This window comes from Rhincodon typus, chromosome 21 (assembly GCF_021869965.1).
Source record: "Rhincodon typus isolate 14 chromosome 21, sRhiTyp1.1, whole genome shotgun sequence".
NCBI classification, from domain to species: Eukaryota; Metazoa; Chordata; class Chondrichthyes; order Orectolobiformes; family Rhincodontidae; genus Rhincodon; species Rhincodon typus.
In genome coordinates this window covers 26,293,654-26,319,923 of record NC_063352.1, presented here as the reverse complement: position 1 = coordinate 26,319,923, position 26,270 = coordinate 26,293,654, and the positions used below count along the sequence as shown (strand labels likewise).

The 26,270-nt window shown below is 39.8% G+C and overlaps 1 protein-coding gene across 1 annotated transcript in view; it reads right to left on the bottom strand.

Annotated features, from left to right (window-relative positions):
• Positions 1–26,270, bottom strand: part of LOC109936213 (probable helicase with zinc finger domain) — a 198,378-nt gene that overhangs the window by 11,913 nt on the left and 160,195 nt on the right. Inside the window, exon 10 of the mRNA XM_048609707.1 lies at positions 7,083–7,335. Within this exon, the coding sequence (XP_048465664.1) occupies positions 7,083–7,335 (253 nt within the window). The remainder of the gene's footprint in view (positions 1–7,082; positions 7,336–26,270) is intronic.

Below are 26,270 nucleotides of genomic sequence, written 5' to 3'. Positions count from 1 at the left end.
TGTGCAAGTTCAAACGTTGGAGTTCCGAGCGAATCTTGTTTAAGACAGATTCTGCCACCACAGATACCGCTGCGCCAGTATTGCCCTCCATAGGAACTGGGTGACCATTTCACTGAACATTAATTTTAATTAACTCTGATTTAGGTGTCACTAAGCAATTTAATTGTTCCAACCCACTTGTAGGGGAACTTTTCAGTGTGTACACTCTCTTGGGTACAGGCCTCTGAGATTTTCTTCTCAAGTCAGGCCTTGTAGGACTCCTTTGCTGTCTTGAGTCCACATACCATCAGCAACTACAATGGCTTGCCAGCCCAGATCCTGAAGAACTGCTTAGCCACTTGGCCGAGGCTTGGCTTTGTTGTGGGGTTCGCTGAGGGTTGGCCTAGGGTCCCTCTGCTCAGGACATGCCCTGCGTGCAGTTCTGTGATTGACTACGCTCAAGTGGTGTTCCCCAAGCCCAGTCGGACAGGTGAAGGTGTCTACTTCCATTGTGATATCCTGTAGTTCCCATGCTCCACTTCCCACATTTTCTAATGACATGCCAGCTGCAGTGCCTGTTTGAAGTCCAGTTGGGCTTCAGCTAGTGGGTGCTTCTGCATGATCATGCCATTGATCCTCCATAGCAAATGGTCTCTCAACATGTCATTTAGGGTTAACCCAAAATCACATGCCTCTGCCAGTCATCGTAACCTCGTCAAATCCCAATACATATTGCTCCAATTCTCTCACAGCCGAATAAAACCGACAGCATCTCAGGATTAGAGGAGGTTTGAGGTCAGAATATTCCTTAACCAACTCTGTCAACTCTTGGATGGTTTTAATCGCTGGTGCCTCTGGGCAAGTTAAGCCCCTTATAACCGAAAATGCTGCGGGTCCACAAGCAGTCAGAAGGATTATTTGTTGCTTTTCATCTGACCCAATTTCATTTGCCCAGAAATAATATTGCATTCTGTCAACATACTGGGCCCAGTTTTCGACAGCAGGGTCAAATGAGTCACGCTTCCCAAATAGAGGCATGATGCCAGAAATGCTTACCCCAACTCCAGATGACAGTTGTAAGCGAATGTTCTTCTCCTAATTCTAATTCTAATCTCCTGGTTACATAGGTCTGCCAAGGCTTTCCTGATTGGCCCAGGTTAAGAACCCCAATCAAGAACCTCGTAGTTAACCAGGTCAACCTGGTCCGAATCACCAGCTGGCAGTTACCAGACTTCAATTAAAACTGAAGAACACACAAACTTGTTGATTTCTGCAACCCGTCAGGGAGGCTTTATGCCAAAGTTGTGCACACTGTAAGAACCTGAAACAAGTGTGAAGAAGCCCATGAACGTGGCTGATGACACACCGACGTGACTCACCTGACTCATCCTTTAAAAGGGACACTGTCCCAACATAACACAACCCAACTACAATAGGTAACACTTTACTTGTTTCATGAACACTGCTTTTGGCCTTGAACCATCAACTCTTTCATCATTTAATTTCTCCTATCTTCCATCCTGTCACAGATCTTCCCTTTTGTTCTATTTCCATCATCCCATTCTTCACTTGCTTAAACATGTACATTTCCATGTTTTCCCAGTTCTGATGGAAGTTATCATTTTCTCTCCACTGATAAATATTTCCAGTATTCTGTTTTTATTTCAGATTCCAGTAGCCACAAAATGTGGCTTTTGTACACAAATGAAATGACTTGATTTAACATTGAACAGAACTCAAAAGCAATACAATGATGCAATGATGGATGGCCACAATTTCACCAAAGTGGAAGACAACAGCACGGCATGTCAGAACCAAAGCTGGAGAAGTCTGTGATGATATAGTCCTGGAGTTAAAATTCCAAAATTAAAATCACTTGTGCCTGCTGATTTTCTTTTGCACAACACTTAAGTGGTTGAATTTCCTTATCTGTAATTCAAGATTTTTTTAAAAATTGAGATGCACAGTGCCCAGTCTAATATAGCGCGAAGTGATTTTTCTCACACGAACTTGTGTTCTTAACCTTATTAACTGTGCAACAAGGTTCTTGGGTACCTTTCTCAGGGAATCATATGGTTGGAGATGCAGAAGGACATGTCACTGCCAGGACCTTCTGGCATTAATGCCTCTTCAACCAGTGAGCCCAGATGCATACTACTTCAGATTCTGCAAGCCAGGAATGACCCTTATGCTGTATTGCTTGAGGTCCTACATTCTGAACAACGCCCAGGGAAGGAGAAAGCTCACTCTCCACTGTAGACAGGGATTGGGAGCTGCTGCTGGATGGAGTGGTGGAGAAGAGGGCAGTCCTTTCTCTAGTTCACTGCCACAGGATGCCATGCAGGCAGCTAGATCCAGCCTGGAGCAAATTGCAACCTGGGTCCTAGATGAAAATGGATGCCCAGGAATGGAGGAAGGAGATCTTCTGCACTGTGCAAGAGTAAGTTCCATCATCTTCGCTCTGTTACCTCACACTCACGGAGCCACGACTCACTCTTATGCTGTCACTGCACATTTCACCAAGGCTCATGGCCTACCACTCTCAGTTTTGCTTGCTTCATGTCTGCTCAATGGCTCTCAACTGGCTTATCCTTGCAAACTGATAACTCTACCTGCCCTCTGCGCTACTTACTCACTCATTGGGTATATCTTGCCACTATTCCTGCTTGTGCATTACCACTAACTGCACCTCACAGAATTAGAGAATCACAGAATTGTTACTGCAGAAGAAGGCCATCCAGCCCATCATGCTTGCATCATTTTTATTACCCAGTGCCAATCTCCTGCCTTTTCCCCATATACCTGCATACCATTTCTATCCAAACAATCATTCTCTGAATGCCTGAATTGAACCAGCCTCCGTCACATTTCCAAGCAATGCAATCCATACCCTAACTACTTGCTGTGTGAAAAAGCTTTCCCTCACATCATTCTTGCATTATTTGCACTTCATTCTCAATCTGTGCCCTTTTCAGTTTCTTTTTTCTTTTATGAGAAGGAATGGCTTCGCCCTATCCACTCTATCCAGTCTGCTCATGATTTTGAAAACCTCCACTAAATCTCTTCGCAGCCATCTTCTCTCCAAGGAAAGCAGGCCCAACTTCTGCAATCTATCCTCATCACTGAAATTTCTCATTCCTGAAAACATTCTTGTAAATCACTTCTGCATTTTCTCCAATGCATTCACATCTTTCCTTTACAACTATACACAATACTCCAGCTGAGGTCTCAAAAGTGTCTTGTACAAATTCAACATCACCTCCTTGCTCTTGTACTCAATGTCCCTATTAATTAAACCAAGAATTTTGTATGCTTTATTAACTGCTCTCCACCTTTCCTGCCACCTTCAACGGTCTGTGCACATATACACCCAGGACCCTCTGCTCCTACACACCCTTTAGAATTGTTTTCAGTGTTTTATATTTTCTTTCAATGTTCTTCAGACCAAAGTGTTTCATCTCACAACTCTCTGCATTAAAAACTCATCTGGCAATTATTTGCCCACTCCACCATCTTGTCAATGTCCTTTTAGAGTTCCCTACTGTCCTCACAGTTTAAAATTCTTCAAAGTTTAGTGTCATCTCCAACTTTGAAATTGTCCCCTGCACACCAAGATTTACATCATTGATATATCAGGAAAAGCAAGAGTTCCAATACTGACCTCTGGGGAACTCCATTACAAACCTTCCTCAGCCCAAAAAATATCCAACCTTGACTGAAAATTTTTCTCACAAGTTTGTTGTGTAGCATTGTACCAAACATTTGCTGGAAATCCATGTATTCTATATCAACAATGCTACCTTCTTCCATCTATTTCCATTATACTCAATCCCTATCTTTGTTCCATTACAGGAAAAAACTGGCCAACCACCTTTGGAATATAGCAAGAACTGCAGATGCTGGAGTCAGAGACAACACAGTGTGGAGCTAGAGGAACATAGCAGGCCAGGCAGCAGAGGAGCAGAAAAGTTGACGTTTTGGGTCGGGACCCTTCTTCAGAAATGGGCCACCTCCCTGTGCCTATTTCTTTGACCAGGAATCTAACCCACCATCTGCAGTCCCCTTCACCCGCCTCCAACAAACCTCATCCTCCTGGACACCATCCCACGGTCTCCTATCCTCCCTCAACCTCTTCATTTCCAACTGCCATCGTGACATCGATCGCCTCAGTCTCTACACCCTCACTCACTCCAACCTCTCCTTCACAGATCGCACAGCCCTCCGCTCCCTCCATTCCAATCCTAACCTCACCATCAAACCCAGTGATAAGGGGGGGGTGCAGTAGTTGTACGGCGCACTGACCTTTACATAGCTGAGGCCAGGCGCCAACTCTCTGACACCTCCTCTAACCGCCCCCTTGATCATGACCCCATACCTGACCACCAAACCATTGTTTCTCAGACCATTCATAACCTTATCACCTGAAGTGACCTCCCACCCACAGCCTCCAACCTCATCGTTCCCCAACTCCGCATTGCCCGTTTCTATCTCCTTCCCAAAATCCACAATCCTGACTGACCCAGCCAACCCATTGTCTCTGCCTGCTCCTGCCCCACTGAACTCATCTCTGCTTACCTTGACTCTGTCTTATCTCCCCTGGTGCAGGAACTACCCACCTACGTCCAGGACACCACCCATGCCCTCCAACTCCTCCAAGACTTCCAATTCCCTGGCCCCCAACACCTCATCTTCGCTATGGGCATCCAATCCCTGTACACTTGTATCCCCCATGCAGATGGCCTAAAAGCCCTCCACTTCTTCCTCTCCCACAGGCCCAACCTATCCCCCTCCAATGACACCCTCATCTGCTTAACAGAACTAGTCCTTACCCTGAATAGCTTTTCCTTTAACTCCTCCCACTTCCTACAGACTAAGGGGGTGGCCATGGGCAGCTGCATGGGTCCAAGCAATGCCTGTCTCTTTGTAGGATATGTGGAACAGTCCCTTTTCCATCTCTTCCTCCACTATATTGATGACTGAATTGGTGCTATCTCGTGCTCCCATGAGGAGCTTGAACAGTTCATCAATTTTACTAACACCTTGCACCTCAACCTCAATTTACCTGGACCGTATCTGATACCTCCCTCTCCTTTATGGACCTCTCCGTCTCCATCTCTGGTAACCACCTCAATACCGACATCTATTTCAAGCCCACCGACTCCCATAGCTACCTGCACTACACTTCATCTCACCCACCCTCCTGCAAGAATGCAATCCTTTACTCCCAATTCCTCCGCCTCCACCACATCTGTTCCCAAGATGGAGCATTCCATTCCCGGACATCCCAGATGTCCTCCTATTTCAAGGACCAGAACCTCCCCCCTCCAGTGATCAAAAATGCCCTCAACCACATCTTTTGCATTTCCCACTCTTCTGTCCTCAAACGCCCTTCCCCAACAAAAATAAAGGTAGAATCCCCCTGATCCTCACATACCACCCCACCAACCTTCACATCAAGCGTATCATTCTTCGCCACTTCCGCCACCTACAATCCAACCCCATGACCAAAGAGGTATTTTCCTCCCCACCCCACCTGCCTTTTGTAGGGACTGCTCACTCCGCGACTCCCTTGTCCGCTCCACACTCCTCAATAACCCCACCACACCCGGCACCCTTCCCTGCAACCGCAGGAAGTGCTACACCTGCCCCTACACCTCCCCCCCCATCTCCATTCAAGGCCCAAAGCAAGCCTTTCATATCCAGCAGGGGTTCACTTATACATCCTCCAGCTTGGTCTACTGTATCCGTTGCTCCTGATGTGGCCTCCTGTACATCGGTGAGACCAAGCGTAGACTAGGGGACCATTTCGTAGAGCATCTGCACTCTGCATGCAACAAATGGTAACACCTTCCAGTCGCCAACCATGTTAATTCCCCCTCCCACTCCCTGGGTGACATATCCATCCTGGGCCTCCTCTAGTGCCACAATGACACCAAATGCAAACTGGAGGAGCAACATGTCATATCCTGACTTGGGAGCCTACAGCCTGATGGTCTAAACATAGAATTCACCAGTTTTAAAATTTGCCCAACCCCGGCTTCATCCCTTGTCCAACCCACCCTCTCAGCCCTGCCTCCTTGACGAGACACAACCTGCCCATCTTCTCTCCCACCTATCCGCCCCTTCCACTTCACTGACCAATCCCCACCACTCCCTACCAGCACTCACCTATCACCATCCCACCTACCTTCTCCAGCCCCACTCCTCTCTCTATTTATTTCTGATCTCCCTTACCCCTCCCCATTTCTGAAGAAGGGTCCCAACCCGAAACATCAACTTTCCTGCTCCTCTGATGTTGCCTGGCCTGCTGTGTTCCTCCAGCTCCACGCTGTTACCACCAGGTAGATGTTCTGACTTACATGTCAGGAATTTGGGTCATTGAGTTTCTCAGGAAGGAAAGGCGAATTAGAAGTGAGCACATAAATAAGGTGAACTGGTGCTTTAATGAGGTACAAATACATGGTAGTAAGTTGTCATCACTCAAGGCGACATTCTGAAGTCACCATTTAATGTTTCAGGGGAAATTCGGACAAAGTTTTCTTGACATTGAGATTCTGGTTTTTCGATTTGCTTTGTATTTTCCCACCTTTCTCACCATTATGCAAGCTGTATAAGGGAGGAGAGCATTCTATCAATGATAAACGTAACATGATGGTTTGGCCATTGACTGCAATCGTGAACAATAATTGAATAATCGCTGAATGATTAATGATTGTGATAGATTAACTATAGCTGATATTTATAGTGTTGCCATCAAATAAGTGTCAGTACTTACCACAAGTGTGTACAGTATTTTCTAATCTATTTATTAGTCGAATCAAATGTAAATGAGCATCAGGAAAAAAATCTCAAAATATAAAAATTCTGACAAATTTTGAAATCAAAATAGGCATAACTTTTTTTTGTCCAAAGTGACAACAGATCTCCTAGTCACAAACGTACCATGACAATCCCATAAACAATTCAGCGCAGTTACAATGGTTCTTTGAAAATTACAAAATGTTATTACTTTAAAATAGCTAATCACCATTGCTAAACAAGTAGAAAACTCTTCTTAAAAGCACTAAATGGATTCCAATTATTACAAAGTGAAATGTAAGTACCTGTTAAAAACTGTCCATTGTATACAATTCTTTCTGGACTCAGTGTGGGTGACTGGATATTGTAACCACTGATGGTGTTATAAAGCTCTTCATTTGGATCCCCTGGCAACTGATTGGCTGGGACAGGTGATAGCTGCTGATCGGGGCTGCAGTATGGACTTGGACCCTGGCTGCTTTCCATGGGAGATGCTCCCAGAGGGCTGGATGCCGAATGCCTCTGATACAGTGGTCTGCCTGACACTCGGACTTCAGCCTGCAAAAGGAAATAAGGTAAAATAAGCAATCAAGGAAGCCACTTTAATCAAAATAGTATGATGTATCTCAGCACACAGTATAAGAATTTCTGTCCTAGAATAGAGAATATTTGTTTACTCATATTAACAGACCCATTTAAAGTCTCAAATGCATGCAGGCAGGGTATGTTAAGGTCCTATTTAAAGGGAGCTTTACTCGGTGACTATACCCTGACCTGAGGCATTTAAAGAAAGCTCTGGTCTAAGGTTGCCATGAAACACTTTCAGAACATATGCATGCGTATTACATATGGTTGTTTTTAACACGTGCAAATTGCCACATTTCTGATTGGTCTTTTCAAGAGTCAGAATGCACCCAAAAGTTTGTCAGGAATCTGTAAATTGATGAAGTTATAATCAGATAGGCAATCAGGTTTCAACAGCAAGTAGTGCTGCTGTGAATGAACTGTTATAGAGAAGGTGCAAATCCTGCAATATTGGCAATATAGAATACAGAAAGTGGAAATGTGAAAATTGTATGTTATTTAGTGTCCTAAACTTGTAATTATAGCCATCCCAGGCTAGTAAAGTAAAGAACTTTATAACTTAATTTGTGAGTTAGCTACTTACTTGAAGTTTTTATTTTTTTTTCCCATCTGAAAGTGATAAAAAGTTAAGAATTGCTGAAAAAAGACACATTTTGTTGAAGTGTTTTATCTGCAGGAGAGGAGCCAGCTATTGATTATCAAGTGACCTCTGATTGGTAGAGATGTTGCTATGGAGAATACATTAATTAATGATAATTGACATTTAACTGTGAAACAGCAAAAATGTTTGTTTTACCCTTGAATTCATTTTCTTGCGAATTGTCCTGATGGGTGCAAGATGAAAAGCTCAGCAAAATGTGTCCTTTTCCAGCAATACTCAAGCTCCACACTACTAAATGGCTGTTTGATGAAAAAGGATCTTTAATCTCAAATAAAGTGCAGTTTTATAAAATACACCAAATTGGATAATAATAGTCCTTTCATTGTTTCTCTATTCCAATCAAAGATATTCTCTTTATCCTGGACAACATTCTTTCTCGTACCTTAATCAAAACTGACTTCTTTTTCTCCCCTTTCCTATCTTTCCTGAATATCTATGCCCTGGAAGTTTAAAAATCTGATCCTCCCGCTTTTTGAGCTAGGCATCAGGTATTGCCACTACATTATAATTCTATGTGACTATTTGGACCTGTTCCTCACCAGCCTTGTTAACTACACTTTTTGTATTTGCACACATGAACGCCGAACCAAATTTATATTTTTGCTATATTTTCTCATGATCCCACATAATTCTGTCTTATTTCAAACTCTAACCGTATCTCACAGGTCTTTGTGCACCTCATTTAAATAATAAATCCTGCATCCTGGTGCCCAACACCTTGTTGAATTAATTTAAACATTTCCTCACAGCACTAATCAACCTGCCCACAAGGATTCAGTTCTGGTTCTGTTCAAGTGTTCCCTTCTGTCACAGACTGGTCCCAATGCTCCCTCCCATTTATTCAAAGGTTGATAATCATGGCCATTTTAGAAGTCTTTACTAACTGGCTATATTTTTCCAATATTCAATAATTTCATCCTATATTCTAAATTCTAATCATTTATCACTAACAGATTAATTGAACTGATTTCTTAGCTTATCTTACTCTCCTTTCTTTCCAAGAGCAGAATCACAATCAACTCCATTTACAATCTTCAGGCACAATTTTAAATTTCACAGAAGTCTGGAAAACTCTAGTTGCATCATCCAATATTTGTTTCCTAAGTATATTCAGATGTATACCGTTAGTCTTGGTGATTTATCAAACTTGTGGGTGAGCAAGTTCTTTACTTCTCGAATAGCAAAAAAATTAATGTCAGTTTATCACTTAATTATACTGAGTAAATAATTATATTTGTAAATTCCTTGATGTTTCCGAGTTGAATTTAGTATTAATGCTTATATGTTATAATGAAGGGATAAAATGCCTGAATGCCTCAGATGAAGCCCATCGAGCTGATTGTCTCCTTTAAAGGTTAAGTGCTATATACCATGACCTTCTCAAAGAAAAGCTGGTGACGTTCTGCATTGCAGGAGAAAATCTTTTCTTTTAAATTCAAATAAAGGTCAGGCTTTTTAAAAGAAATGGTTTATTCTCTGTTGTCAAAACTTTCAAGACAATCCAGTTGAATTCTCATAAATACAACCTTATTATCAGAAAATAATTGCCAGTTCTTTTCCACACAAATCATTGCAAAGTCCAGTATTAGCATGCTGAAAGTCAATCTGTACGCAAGTTCTCCAACAAGCATTTACCAACCCAAGCAGACCTTTGCTATATTGATGTCTGACAAATAGCACTATCTGTTAAAATATGGGTTACTCCACAAATTATACATGATTGCTGTGTTGGCTTAACAATCATATTCAATCCCCAATGGAAAAAAACTCAGCAATAAAATGGAAAACTAGCACTCAATTATGTATTTCCGTTTACACTCACTAAAGATTCAATGTAGCATTAACATAGCTGAGGTCTCAACAGCTTCGGCTTATAGAATGAAAGAAAGACCAGGGAATGGTACATAGATACATGAGGAAACTAGGTAATAAACATACACAATTGTTTGAAAGTACAGATGTATCCTGACCTTAGTTCTTGCATTAATACACTTAAGTGTCTCTAACCTCTCTACTGGCTTTCAATGGTAATTTCGCTATCAAAAAATCTAACTCCTCAATGGGAGGAAGCAAAACTGGAGGCATCAAGTTATTTAACTGCTACCATTCAACTTTACTCTCAAAGAAGGGATCTGTAAACATTAAAAAACTTGTGAAACTGAACTTCCAGGGTTTCAGGTGGGAGAGGAGGATGCATCATTACTTTTACTCACAATATTGATCTGCCAAATCATCTGATTGCCTCAAACCTGGTGATCTTGATAGATTCATTGAAAACTATATTGTGCAAAGGCTATCAAAGGGTCAGAAACAAATTTTTTTTCTATTTGTTCATGGGATGTGGGCATCACTGGTTGCATTAACATAAATTGTGGTGAGCTGATCTCTTCAAACTGCTTCACTCCGTGGAGGTAAATCCACAATGCTGTTAGGGAGGGAGTTCCAGGATTCTGCGATAGTGAAGGGAAGGTGATATAGTTGCAAAATGGTCTGTGGCTTACAGAGGACATTTCTGTTGGTACAGCCTCAATGCATCTGCTGCTCTTGACCTTCCAGGTAACAGAGGTTGTGCGTTTGGAAGGTGCTGTCGAAGGAGCCTTGTTGAGTTCCTACAGTACATATTGCTAACATTATGTGTCAGTGGTGAAGGGAATGAATGTTGAAAGTAATGGATAGTATCAAGTGGCCTCAGTGTTTTTGGAAACTGTACCCATTCAGACGAGCGGAGGGTATTCCCTCACATTCCTGACTTGTGCCTTGTCAATGACAGAAATAGAATCCCTGCAGTGTGGAAACAGGCCATTCAACCCAACAAGTCCACACTGACTCACCAAAGAGCATCCCACCCAGACTCACCCCCCTACCCTATCCCTATAACCCTGTATTTTCCATGGCTAATCCACCTAAGCTGCACATCCCTGGTCACTATGGGCAATTTGGCACAGCTAATCCACCTAACCTGCATGTTTTTGGACTGTGGGAGGAAACCGGAGCACTCAGAAGAAACCCATGCAGACATGGGGAGAATGCGCAAAATCCACACAGTCACCCAAGGTGGGAATTGAACCTAGCTCCACGGTGCTGTGTGGCATCAGTGCTAACCACTCAGTCAGGAAGTGACTTACTTGCCTTGCAAAGCATGACTGAGACTTGTGTGCTACTGTCCAATCATCTCTGGTGAGTCCGCACTGCCAGAAGAAAGAAATACCCAGGGATTGTGTCTGGGGCAGGAGTGACTCAATGAGCATGATTGCATCAGGTTATTACTTGACTAGCCTGTAGGACAGCTACCCCAAATTTGGCTTAAGCCCTCAGACAATAATAAGGAAGACTTAGCCTGGTCAACAGATTGGGCTTGCTGTTATCATTTCCATTATTTAGATCAATGCCAGGTAATCTATCCTATTTCACAGGTTAAAAAGTATCTTTTGTTTGTTACAACCAGGGGGCTCTTGAGGCTATTTCAGAGCATTTAACAATGTCTGTCTTGCTGTAGGTCTCTTGCAGGCCAAATCAGGTAATGACCACAGATTTCCATCCTGAAAGGACATTAGAGCACCAGGTGGGTTCTCATGACAATTGACAATTGTTTTTTGGTCACCGTTACTAGACTGCCACCACCTGAATTGTTGCCATTACTTGGCGACGTTAACTTAAAAGCTTGAATTCATTTTCCAAGAACTTCTTGTGGCTACATATCTCTAGGTTCAAAGGCCATCTGTTTCACTTAAGGAGCATCCTCTGTATAGTTACCACTAATCCATCTTACATATGAGAACCTCAAATTAGATGAAAGAAATGATCTTTACACAAACTATATGGAACTCTGTACACTTTTGACCAGTATAATTCCATGCTGCCAATTCCTGGAAAAAAAATTTCAGCAAATACATTATTTCTGCTTTTCTAGATGTTTCTTTGCCAACTTTTCTGTCTGGTATTAGTCAGACCAGCTGGTCATAAAACTTACAATACAAAAGAAGCAAAAGGCCTGTTGTACTTGAATTGAAGCCATTTAAACTAATCTTGTTTACAGTTTTGGAGGTTGCTTACTTTATTTTTCATTCCCAATATTTATGGTTTCTATATTTCAGACTATGTATGCTTGATCCTCTGCATTCTCATGAACCGCCCACCCACTGCTCCCCCCAACACATTCCCCTCACCACACACACACACATACACACTCCAACCTCAACCCATCTTCATATCAGGGAAGTTCCCAGTCACATTCCATACAGTGAATAATAACATCAGTGTTTTGTATGCTTAAAATGCAGGACTAGGTAATAGTTATCTCTTTAGCTTCCTTGACTTTCAAGTCTGCTCCCAAGCAGAACTGCTTGTTCTAGTGGCAAAAGCTTGGACAAATGTTTTATAAAAGAGCAAATCCTTGTGACGTATTTCTGCGATGATGCGCTATATTTGTCATGTTTCAAACAGGAATTTAAATTAGTTATGTTTAACCTTCAAAACAACCCTTTGGTTCTATGATCCACAACGTTAATTTATATCTCAAAAATAAAGTTAACAGCAATTTTTCGACATTAACTGTCACCACCAAAAAAACCTGTCTAAAAAGTTGTTTTTAAATTTTTGGATTTGAGAACCATATCCATAATTTAAAATTACTTTCTGAAATATCTACAGGCCTCCTGTCCCAACAAGCTAAGAAATGACCACTTTTATTCATGTTTTCTCATTTCTACACTGACCTAATTAATTTAGTGAACACCAATTACTCCACAAACTGCCATTACTTGAGGCGGTCTGGCAATTTCTAAAATCTATCACCTTAATTATCTTACCTGTACAAACTTAATCTCATCAAAACTAAAAGTTTTCTCAAAAATAATAACATGAAACATGAAATTAGATAATTATGACAATAACAATGACTTGTAGTCACAAACCTTGTAAAACATCTCACCGTGGTTCACAGGAGCATTATCATCCAAAACCAAACACTGATACACATTAGAAGATATTAGAGAGGGACAGAGGTAGACTTAAAGGAGAAAATATAAGTGGAGAGATTTAAGGAAGAAATTCCAGAGCTTAGGTTCTTGACAGTTGAAGACACAGCTGCCAATGCAAAGTGATTAAAGAGGAGATGCACAAGAACCCAGAACTGGAGAGTAGAGATCTGGGAGGGTTGCAGGGCTGTGGAGATAGGAGAAAGGTCATGGAGGAATTGAGTTGTGCCAGAACAGGAGTCAGTGTGGGTAAGCAACCGTAAAAAAATGATGGGTGAATAGAATTTGTTAAAAATTAAAGTAGACCAGCACAATTTTGAATGAGCTTAAGTTTATACAGAGGAAAAGAAGAAGGGAATCTACCAGGAAAGCATTAGAATAGTTAAGGTCAGAGGGAACTAACGGACATATGATAGTTTCAGCAGCAAATGAGCTGAGGAGGGATCAAATTATGCAATGTTATGCAGCCCTGGTAATGAAAAGATGTGTCTAAGTTCAGATACCTTCATACAGTCTATAGATTTAATCTGAATATTTTTCTACCTTGTTACTAGATGATTCTGCCCTTTATCTGTTTCTATCAGAGGTAATGATTAATGCATTTTGCAATATATAATTTGTTATATTTAAGATATTTTGTTTTATTATCTTGGGCACTTACTTTGAATTGTTGACATGCCAACTATCAGTCAGAGGTAGAATATAGGTAAATGCACATGAGTTCAAAGATGTCAGTAATGCCATCATGGATATGTAAGGGAAAATCAGGAAAATAGGATGGAAGTGGAAAGTTTTAGCAGCTTTTACAGTAACTAACTTCAAATAGCCTTGGTAAACAGAATTTGTCGGTGAAAAGTGAGTGGTCGCAGGAAACTTAAAAATTTACTGGCACTCTACCACCGACTGATTGCTGATCAATCTGTTGTTCCCACCCCAGGCCCCTTACTGGAATGGCCTCCCATGGCTGTGGGCAATCTCATTTATGAACAACTATAACCCATTGATGGAGTACTAAAAGAAAGGGGGAAATTACTTTCTCTGGAGCACTGAAAATGGATTACTGTTCTGAACAAGCAGGTATGAATGTAGATTGAAGCCATTCATGAATATGGCCTGCACTTTTTATTAGCTTATTGAGACGTAAGCAATCTATACAGGATAGTTTTGCACAACTGAAAGGCAACTATTGAAAGTATACAGAAGACAGCAATCAAAATAATTGAGGGCATAGATGGATTATATAAATTGGACATATTCAGAATGAAAAGTGAAGGATGTGAGGTAACCAGTGTTTTAAAAGACATATGCTACTTCATTAGTGCAAATGTTTCAAAATCCATTACATTCCGGAACGGTCCCATTAGACCAAAAATTAGCAAATGTAGCCCATCAATTCAAGAAAGGAGGGAGGCAAAACACGGAAAGTTATAGACCAGTTAGTTTGATATCTACCATGGGAAGGTGTTAGAATTGATCATTATAGATATTATTGCTATGCACTTAGAAAAACTCAAGATTATTGGGAACAGTCAGCATGATTTTGTCAAAGGGACATCATGTCTGGGCGGCACGGTGGCTCAGTGGTTAGCACTGCTGCCTCACAGTGCCAGGGACCCAGATTCAATTCCACCCTCGGGCGACTGTCTGTGTGGAGTTTACACATTCTTCCCGTGTCTGCGTGGGTTTCCTCCGGGTGCTCCAGTTTCTTCCCACAGTCCAAAGATGTGCAGGTTAGGTGGATTGGCAATGCTAAATTACCCGTAGTGTTCAGGATTGTGTAGCTTAGGTGGGTTATAGGAGGACGGGTCTGGGTGGGAAGCTCCAGGGGTCAGTGTGGACTTGTTGGGCCGAAGGGCCTGTTTCCACACTGTCAGGGATTCTATAAAAAATGTTTAACTAATTATTTGGAGTTCGTTGAAACAGCAACATGCTATGGATAAAGGGGAGTCTGTAGATATACTATACTTGGATTTCTAGAAGATATTTGATAATTTGCCACGTCAAAGCATGGAAAATAAAAGCTAATGGTGTAGCATGGATTGAGGATTGGCTGAATAGCAGAAAACAGAGGATTTCTACAAATAGATGTTTGGTTGAGCAGGATGTGATGAGTGGAGTTCCACAGGGATTTGTGCTGGGGCCCCAACCTTTCACAACTTACAACAATGATTTAAATGTGGAGAGTGCAGACCAAAATGATAATTCTGAAATCAGTACATTACTCAGGCAAATAACAAACAAAAAAAGTGCTGGTCCAAAGTAAGTTAATGATTTGAGCTGTTTCTGTTGGGTCTTTGATAGTTGCAGATTCTAGACCTGAGTCATCAAACATGACTGTAACTCTGTAAAGGTCAAATACTTTTGATTTGTGTGGCTGGAGTCTGCAGTTTGTCAATGTAAAAGAACACTACACGTCTTCTCCCAGTATTCACAATTAAAAAGTAATTTTGTCACTTTCTCCACCCAAGGCTCAAAATACATCTCCACCTTGGTTTCTTATCTGTGGAAAGTTTACAGATATTTATTTTACTCATAGTGCTATAACATTGCAGCTGAGATGACAGCTGAGAAAGAAAATGACTGTGGGACTGGGGAATATCCTGACCCCCAAAACAACTTTTTTAAATTCCATAGCATACAATGAATAATTTACTGAAAAATGCAATCTCACTGCGCTTCCTTGACCTGGGAAGCAAGAGTTAAACACGTGTTACAGAGTAGGCCAGATGTTAGACAGCTGCCCAGATCTCCAAGGACAGCTGGACACATATGCTGTTTCTGAAGTGGCATAGATGTTTCAGACGAAACCAAAATCAAGAGTGCAGTAGGGTCAAGCTATAGCTGGTAAAGTTGTACAGGTGGTTCTATTAGTGACTTCATACTAGTGACACTCCTTTTTAACTATAAATGAATTTATACACATAGGTGGGCCTTACCTTATTGGAATCATTGCTATGGACTATATTGCCGCAGCTGTTTTGGATAAGCGTCTCTGAATAGAATTGTACTTCTGATTCAATGAAAGTGGTTTCAGGGTATAAAAAAATTTTGCAATATATAAGAAATTTAAACACACTAAAAAATTAGCTGCAACCAAGATGCCGCTAGTGGTTACAGGCTCCAGAACTTCACCTCTCTGGATTTTATTTCTCATCAGTGCCATATGCATCATGCAAAACATCTCAAAGCATTTCAAATGAAACCAGGGAGATGTATGCTGCATCTTGGGAGGAATGATATGGAAGGATGAATAAATTCATCTTTAACTGTGAATATATTGGGAGCAAGTGCACACACTCCTCTGCAATATGTTTGTGAATCAACTGCAAACTTCCTGTCACAAAAGTTAAAAAATATTCCTGGATTAAGTTTCAAGAATCACCATCCCTATGTGTACCACATTGGTAGCACACTATCATAATGGAAGAAGAAACAGGACAAACATCAGATGCTATAGTCTTCCAACAGCTAACGTTGCTACATTTGACATAGTATCCTAATAATAGAAAGTTCCTGCCCTTACACAACTTTTCAACCCCAAATATTAAGACAGCTTTCAAGGAAGGAAGATAAAGCACTAGCAAAAAAGATCATACTCAAATCTTTACATACCCAAATCAGTCAGCCCATTAGCCAGGATATAGTCTGATGCGAAAATCAGACAATTCAACTGATAGATGGGTATGGGAATATCTTTTTGGAGATATACATCTTCCATTGAAACAGCAGCTTTAGCGAGTTTGTTTTTTTCTCTTTGCTTAAATTCAATGTATCCCACAGCAATTAAGTAAGAGGTCAGGAAAACAAACAGGATTATTTTAAAACAGGGAAACTTCTTAAAATGAGTCAAACTGATTTAAAGCAGAAATGCGAATAACACATAAACGTATTCGTTCTGACAGCCATGAAAAGACGGGTAGTTTGTTTTTAACAGCTCCAAGATGAGTCCTCAAGTGAAGAGCATCCTGCATCAGAGTTATGCTAAGTTAACCAAATACACACGCCATGATGTGTAAATAGGAATTAGCAGCATGCAGACACAGAAAAGTCAGCATGATTAATACGATACTTTAATCTAATTACAGAGTTAAACACAGAGAAAAGCATCTGCTGCCAGCAGCACATGGAGCTCATGCTTCTGAAATGAACTCAGATCATCATTCCTTCAAGGTGCAACTATCATTTATGTCATTAAACTGAATTTGGCAGCATCAAACTTCACATATTAAAGCAAGTCGACAATTCACTAGGAATGAGAGAGGTGACAGAGAAACAAATATATTAACATACTCATGACAGTCCAATATTTGGCAAAATGGGATTTCAAGATTCCTATACAACTTAAATAATACTGCAGATTTCCAGTATAATGAGCATTCAGTTCATTTTCCCCCAGGTGCTTTCCTCAGTAAACAGTCTTTAAAAAAGACATCTTGTACATGTCAAAGAATCATCCTTCAGGGGATACACTGATTATCTAATTAACATCATTTTGACTTAATTTTAAAAAACAATATCAGACCGAAGTTGTTTTTATTTTAAACATTTCTAATTGTTTTGAAAGTGTGGGGATAAACATAACCTGAACCACAGCTCCAGAAACAAGTACACTTTAACAAGTTCATGGCCACTTAAATGCTTGGCATCACTGCCTAAATGTTCCAACATGCAGTCAAGTTGTATCTGCCTATGATGAAGTTAAACTCTTGGCTTAGTTGTCCAGCTAATTGTAGCTTTACACTATGCAAGAATAAATCCAGGACAACAAACATTAACAAAAGGAGCAACTAAGAGTATAAAATAGGCTTTGAACGAGAAAAGAACTTTCAAGAGTTTCAACTGAAAATCTCACTAATAGTGTTATGACGTATTATATCTCACTGTTTAAGTTGTAGGGCTTTAACAAAAACAAAATTACTTTCATAGGCTCCAGTGGAATTCAGACTTTACAGAAATACAAGACTTATGGCATAGAAGATGGCCATTTGGTCTATCATACCTGGATAGAGGCCAACTGACAACCAATCTTTCTAATGGCCTCCTTGCTACCTTCCCCATTTCCAACATAAATTGTTGAGTCTGTGGCTGACGTCCTTCTGTACACCATCACCTCCAATTTGAGCTCTCTTCTTCTCTGTGCCTCAAAATTCTTGCCTTGAAATGTCTCACAATACAATCATTGGAAAACCTTCTGACTGAAATACCATCTCACACCCTCCTCTGATTTCAGTTTATCGCTTTCCTTTTTGTTTCACCATTGAAAACCAATTCTTCAGTCATGGCATCTCTGCCTCAGAATGTTTCCCCCAAACGATTTTTCCTTACAACCACCAGAGCTACACGACAAACATAATTTCAACTGTGCCTTCAGTAACTACCATCCCTATTAAATGCCTTTACTTTCTGCTTGTTGTTCAACTGACCCAGAGAACACATTCAAACTTTCTGCATTGCAATAACCCTATTTATATGAAGCCAAATTATTTCTCAGAAAGTGAAAAATGCCTCTTGAATGTTAGCATGATGATTTTTATTCAATCACTTTTGCATGTATAGATTCTCACAGGGATTTGGTTCACCAAAATCTCAGTTCTTGCCACATTGACATCATGTGACCTCAGACATTGTAGTAAGAATCACTGCACATCAAACAATACAGACTGTGGATTAAACCTGGGATTTTCTTGGTATGAATGGCTCAGTCAGGAAAGATGACAAAAGAAATGGGTGCGAAGACTTACAGTTCATCTAAACTATCCAGGAAAGCTTTTAACAAGTAATAGTGTGCAACTCAAGCACACCTAATTGCAATTCAAAATATATAAACTTTGCACAAACTAAATTCACATTGTAATTATAAATAGTTCTGGTTTAAAACCACATTGCTGGCAAAAATAACTCTCAAAATTATGGTTATTTTTATTAGAAAGGAGCGATGGGGTCATTATCCACGTAGATGATGCCAAAATGCGTATCAAGTAGACTATTTAACTTGGATTATAATCATTGAACCAGTGGACAAACATAAAATTAAGAAGCCGCCAATGAACAGTTAAAAAAATCCTGGTGATGAACAGAATTTCTTTGCCACATATAAAGCAAACATTCAGAAAAGCACATTGATAATTCCAGATTTGCTGTTAGAAACATGGATTGTAGCATCGTTTTGATAAAATCTGACTCTCTTCTGTCCCCTATATTGCACCAGTTCTTTTGAAAAGGAATTTTATTCACATCAGTTATGATTTTAAGTACTATTCAGTTAGTCTCAAAAGCTTAAACAACAGTGTGGTAATTAAACAAAACTCAATACATTTGTTCTCAATTAGAATGAATAGATTATTAATCCTTATAAATCAGTGACAGAATCTCCAGGCTGACACAACTATGGTTTTGGGGGAGGGAATGTCAAGGAAGGGACAGAGTTATAATAACTGTGAGATAACCTTGTGTGCAATGAAGTCTGCTACACATCAAGAAAGAAACATTCTCAAATCAATATTAAAAATAATGAATGCCAGGGCTCAATCTGCAAAACCAGTGATTAATGTACCTTCCTGTATAGAAATCGAATGTGAATAAGCCAATGGGTGCAACACAGTGCTGCACTATAGCACTGGAATTCAGACCCCTAGATGCCCTAGTCCTAGCCTTGACTGGACTACTGTCTGATTTAGGGTGGAAACATTAAACAAAGGCAGAAGTCAAAATCAAAGTGAAAATATAAAAGAAGCAGGATCATGACCTGTTATCCAGGATTCGGGTTGTAATAGTATGCTCACCATTGACGGAGAAGAGCACATTTAAAAAATTAAAAGGTAACCTCCAGTTAGCTTGGCTTCCATAGCCGATCTATAAAATATGGGTAGTTTCTCACTAAAACAAAGGTATCTTTCAAACTGTGTTGCCCTGCAAATGTACCTGGAAAGGTCAAACCCTTGTTTCCCTGTTTGTGAATAACATTCTGCCATTTACTATGGGTTTCCTGTGGACTGTGTTGGCAGCAATGTAAGAGTCGGCGGTATGGCACAATGTGCATAGCTTGCTCTCACCATCTGACAGACATGTCTAATTCCTCACTAAGAGTTTAAGAAAGTATAATGATAATACTGGAAAGCAATCATATTCAAAGGAGTTGGAATAAAGTTCTAATACTTTTGTGAAGCTGGAGTGAAAACTGTATTACTGCAAAACTTAGTTATACTGCACTCTCTGTTTTCATAGCCTCAAAGAAGGATTCAATTCAAAAATTAAGACAAGCAATGTTTTGCTCTCCAGAAAAATTCTTGGGTGTAACAAATGCATTGAATTGTATTGTACTGTTATTAAGGGATGGGGTCAGTAGGTGAAATCCTCCCAGGAAACTACCTAAGTGATTAACTACGCATTACACTGAATTATCCACAATCAGTTTGAAGCCACGTATTCTGAATTCAATTTTGATATAAATTAGTACAGATCCCAAGCACAACAGTAAGATTTTCAGGCAGAAGCACCAGTGCATCCACCCTACCTATTAAATATTCCAAAAAATTTTAATAGATTTCTCAATCTAGTTATACAATATCTTGTAAACTGACAGAATTCATCTAGCCCCTTTTTGAACCCTTTCATGGTTTATTGTTTTTCACTTTTTCTGGCAATCTTCTTTATATTCTTTATAACCCTTTCACTGAAAGGTTTTTGCTTAAATTTCCTGTTCTAAAGGTTGTCATTCATTTGAAATTATGATCTCATTTGAATTCTTGAACAATAGAAAATGTGGAATTCAATTTCTCCAAAACCGAAAATTTCAATAACTCTCTTAAGTTACTCTTCAGCCTTCTTTTTTCCCAAGCACCTAACCTCTCTTACTACCTTAATTACAACAACTGGGATACTATCTCTCAACTAAGGCTGACATTTATGCAGAGATTCAACATTCAATCTGTGAGCATGCCTTTGGATGCCTAAGGATGAGAGTCTTCGACAATGATGACATCTGTGCCGATACTAAGACCCTTGTGGATAGGCAGTCATTCTTCTAATTCTTCTATATGGCTCAGAATACATATAGACGCCACCTTAAGACCCTTGAGAAATACTACCAACACTGTTCGAGATGGATTCTTCACATCAGCTGGGAGGACAGGCATACTAACACCAGTGTCCATGAAGCAGGTAATAGCACCAACGTTGAAGACGTGATCATCCAACACCAACCTCTGTTTGGCTGGACACATGCTGAAGATGCCTGATTCCAACTGCCAAAGCAAATCTTCTTCACCCAGCTCAAGGAAGGCACTCGAGCAAGAGAAGGACAAAGGAAAGATTTCAAGGGCACACTCAAGGCCTCCCTCAATGTCAATAAATGTCAATGCATGGGAGACCCTCATTCAGAAGAAACCAACTTGGAGAAAATTCCTGCATGAAAGGACACAATTCTTTGAGAACACCTGTCAGCAAGAGAATATAAGGAAGATGAAATGCAGAAAGGAATGCCCATGATCTCAAGGACAAGGACCACATCCATCTCCCAGAAGTACCTGCCAAATGTGTGGTTGGAGATGGGGCCCTAGGATCAGGCTCATCGGCCCTGCAAGAACCTAAAGAACACTGGACCAGTGACACAGAATTTCCACAACTTGCATTTACAGAGCACTTTTAACACCCTAAAATGTTACAAGGCACTTAAGAATGTCATTTTAAAAATCAACACTAAACTACATAAGGACATATTAGGGAAGATGACCCAAAGATGTAAATTTCAGAAGCATTTCAAAGGAGGAAAGAGAGGTCAATAGACTGAAAGGTTTAGTGAATGAGAGCTTTGGCAAATTAAATCATGATTGCTAGTGGTGAAATGAATAAAATCATGGATTCTCGTGACCAGATTTGAAGGAGTGCAGATATCTCAAATTTCTAAGTTGGAGGAAATTACAGAGATAAAGGGGCAGGGAAAGGTGGAGAAATTTGAAAATGAGATTGAATATTTTAAATGTGAGCTAATGCTTTATTTGGTGTAAATGCACATTAGCAACCACAGGAACAATGGATGCAGTTTTAGATGATCTCTAGTCTATGAACAATAGAAAATAGATGGCTGGACAGAAGTGCATTGGAATAACCAAGTCAGGAGTAGCAAGGGTGTCTTTCCTAGTGTCAAAGCCAGTATCATGTTTGAATAAAATATGTATTTGGTCATATTTTATTGCTTGTTTTGTGCTGTGTTGTTGCCTCTAAACTGGCTGCTGACTACGTCATAACAGTTCACTTCAAAAATACTTATTTACTGTAAAGTGCTTTGAAAAATCCTGCTCTCATGATAATTGCAGTTTTTCTTTCCTTGATAACCATCACTATCTTTTCATTTGCCAAATTTCAGCTTTAGACTTTTGCACCCCCTACTTAACCAAACACAGAAATAATTTGGTGCTGTGATGGGCAAAGAAAAGGTCCTAAGCCCTGGTTACACATGATATTAATGGTGATTTTGATTAGGACTAGAATTGGTCTGGCATTATTACAAATATATAAAATAGGAACAAGTGTAAACCACTTGGTCTCTCAACTGCTCCCATTTAATAAGATCTGATTTTTTCATATTCCCATCTATTCTTGATATCCTTTCATATCCTTATTCATCAGCAACCAATCAATCTCTATCTTTAAAAATATTCAAAGACTTTGCTTCCAAGTGGTTTTGTAATAGTCCACAGCTTTTCCACAAAGATAGTTCTAAAGATCCAAAAGTCTAAGATAGAAAATATGCAAACATTTTTTAAAAATGACCCCTAGTTTTAGATTCATCTTATATATTGTAATCAAGCCATTTCTTACTTTCTAAACACCAGTGGATTGTATCAAATTTGTTCAAACTTTCTTCATAAAACAATCTACCCATTCCAGGTATTTGGATATTAACCTATAATGTACATTAAAATACATATTTTCCCACATTATGTTCCATTTGCCAGATCTTTGCCCACTGCTCCTTTGAAGTCTTCTTATGCCTACTTCATAATTGTGTCTCCTACCTTTCTTTGTGTTGTCAGCTAATTTAACAACCATTTCTTTCATTCCCTTTACCCAAGTCATAGAGTCATGCAGCATAGAAGCAGACCTTTTAGTCCAACTAGTCCATGCCAACCATGTTTTCAAATTAAACTAGTCCCACTTGCCTACGGTTGGCCCATATCCCTCCAAATCTCTCCTATTCATGTACTTAACCAAATGTCTTTTAAATATTGTAACTGTACCTGTATCCACCACTTCCTCTGGCAGTCCATTCCACATATAAGCCACAATCTGTGCAAAAAAGTTGCCCCTCATGTCCTTTTTAAAACTTTCTCCTCGCACCTTAAAAATATGCCTTCTAGTTTTGAACTCCCCTACCCTAGGGAGAAGACCCTTGTTATTCACCTTATCTATGCTCCTCATGATTTTATAAACAACTATAAACAACTTAATCTCCTATGCTTCAGTGAGAGAAGTCCCAGCCTATTTTTATAACTCAAGCCCTCCATTCCCAGCAACATCCTAGTAAGCCTTTTCTGAACACTCTCCAATTTAATAATATCCTTTCTATAGCAGGGCAACCAGAACTGCACACAGTACTCCAGAAGTGGCTCACCAATGTCCTGTACAACCTCAATATGATGTCCTAACTCTTATACTCAAAGGTTGAGCAATGAAGGCAAGTGCACTAAATGACTTCATAACCACCCTGTGTACCTGTGATGCAAATTTCTAAGAATTATGTACCTGAACCCCTAGGTCTCTCTGTTCTACAGCACTGTCCAGGGTCTTACCACTAACTGTATAAGTTCTGCCCTTGTTTGTTTTACCAAAATGCAATTCCTCACATTTATCCAAATTAAGTTCCATCTGCCACTCCTCAGCCCATTGATCCAATTGATTCTTGAACCGCTGCAGTCCATTTGATTAACAATGTCATTAGGGAGGGAGTCGCTGGATTTTGACAGTGACATTGATGGAACAGCAATATATTCCTAATCCAGGGTCTTTTACATAAATTGTAAAAAGTTGCATCTGCAGCATGGATCCCTGTTGCACATCACTCATTGCATCTTGTCAACCAGAAAATGACTAAATTTGCCTACTCTCTGCTTCCTATTACCTAACCAATCTTCTATCCATGTCATTATGTTGCTCCAATACTATGAGCTTTTATCTTCCACAATAACCTTTTACACTGCTGCTTCTATCTTCTGCAAGTCTAAATACATTTTATTCACTGGTTCTCCTTTTTACACATGTTGCTTCTGCAAAGAATTCCAATAAATTGGTTAACATGATTTTCCCTTACAAAACAACATTGACCTTGCCTGATGACTATGAACTTTTCTAAGTGTTCTGCCACAGTGTCTTTAATGTGAGCATACAAATTAACAGAAGCAGGCCATTCATCCTTTCAAGCCTGCTCCACCATTCAATAAATTCATGGCTGATCTGTTTGTGTTCCAAATTCCACATTCCCATCTGTACCTTTTCACTTTGACAACAATTAATTTATCTCCACCTTAAAAATATACAATGACTACGCCTCCACCACCTTCTGAGGTAGAGAGTTCCAAAGTCATGCAAGTGAAAGATTTCTCTCACCTCTGTCCTAAACGAGTGACCCCCAATTTAAAATAGCATCATCTAGTTGTGGATTCACCCACAGGAGGAAACATACTTTTCACATTCACCTTGTCAAGATCATTTAGACCACTTTACAAATTTAATTCAAATCACCTCTTGATCTTTAAACTCTAGTGGAAAGAAGTCCAACCTGTTTTCCTAAGATAGCCTGCTCATTCCAGGTATCAATCTGGTAAACTTTCTCTGAACTACATCCAACAAATTTACATCCTCCCTTAACAAAGGGGATCAAAACTGCACACAGTACTCAATAAATGGTCTTACCAAAGCCCTTGAAAAACTGAAGGATAAGCTACTTACTTGTAACAAAGGACAGCATTCCATTTGCTTTTATGCCTCATACACCAAAACATTTAGATGCCTCTGAAGTTGTTCCCAGTTTTAAAAATAGCCTTTTTACACTTCCTCCAAAGTGAACACATTTTCCCACATTATACTCTATCTGCCAGATTTTTGCCCACTCACTCAACTTGTCTAAACTGATCTGCATCCTTGTTATGTAGTGCTTACAATGCACCTTCTTACATGTCTTTGTGTCATCTGCAAATTTAACCACCATGTCTTTGTGCCCCTCATCTAAATCATTGATATAAATTGCAAAAATTTGAGGGGCCAGCTCAAGAATCCATGGGACCCGACTTATCACGCCTGCCTATCTGAAAAAGACACATTTAAGTATACTGTCCGTTTTTCTGTCTGCCAGTCAGCCAATCTTCTGTCCCCTGTACAACAAGCAGTAATATTTTCTATCAAATGTTTTCTAGAAATCCAAGTACAGAGCATCAATGAGCTCTCCTTTGACCACAGTTTAGTGAAACCCTTTGAAGGAGCAAATCAATGGATTGAACAGGATTTCCCTTTCACAAAATAATGCTGACTCTTCTCGATTACTTTGAGTTTTTCAAAGTGCCCAAAATTGTAACCTCCCTTGAATACCTTCTCCACAACAGGTATTAAGCTAACTGGCCTATATTTTCTGTCTTCTGCTTCCTTCCCTTCTTGAATGGAAGCGTTATATTTGCTACTTTGCAATGTGAACTTTCCAATCATTCTAAATCTAATGAATTTCGAAAAATCAAACTATAGCATCTACTAACTCATTATCTATCTCTTTTAAGACCCTAAGACAAAGTGCATCTAGACTCAGAGGCTCATCAGCCCACAATTCAATCAATTTGGTTTGCATTGCTCCCCTTGTGACTGTAATTTCACCAAGTTCCTCACTCGCCTTCCACCTCCTAATTTACAGGTATTACTTGGATTTTTTTCAAACCCCTAAAGAGAAGACAGGAGCAAAGTATTTATTCATTACATCCACTATTTCTTTAATATGTACTATTAACTTCCATTCTCAACCTCTTATGGGCCAATACTCAGTTTATTTATTGTTTTCCTTTTTAGATAAATATGGAAAATCTTGATATCTGATTTCACTTTACTAACAAGCTTCTGCCATTCTTTGTATTCTGATCAGTCATCTGATGTGCCACTCATTTTTGTAAAATTATATGCATGTCCTTAACTTCATAGAATCCATATATTCAAAGAATTCCTGCAGTGTGGAAACAGGCCATTTGGCCCATCAAGTCCACATTGACCCTCTGAAGACCATCACAGCCAGACCC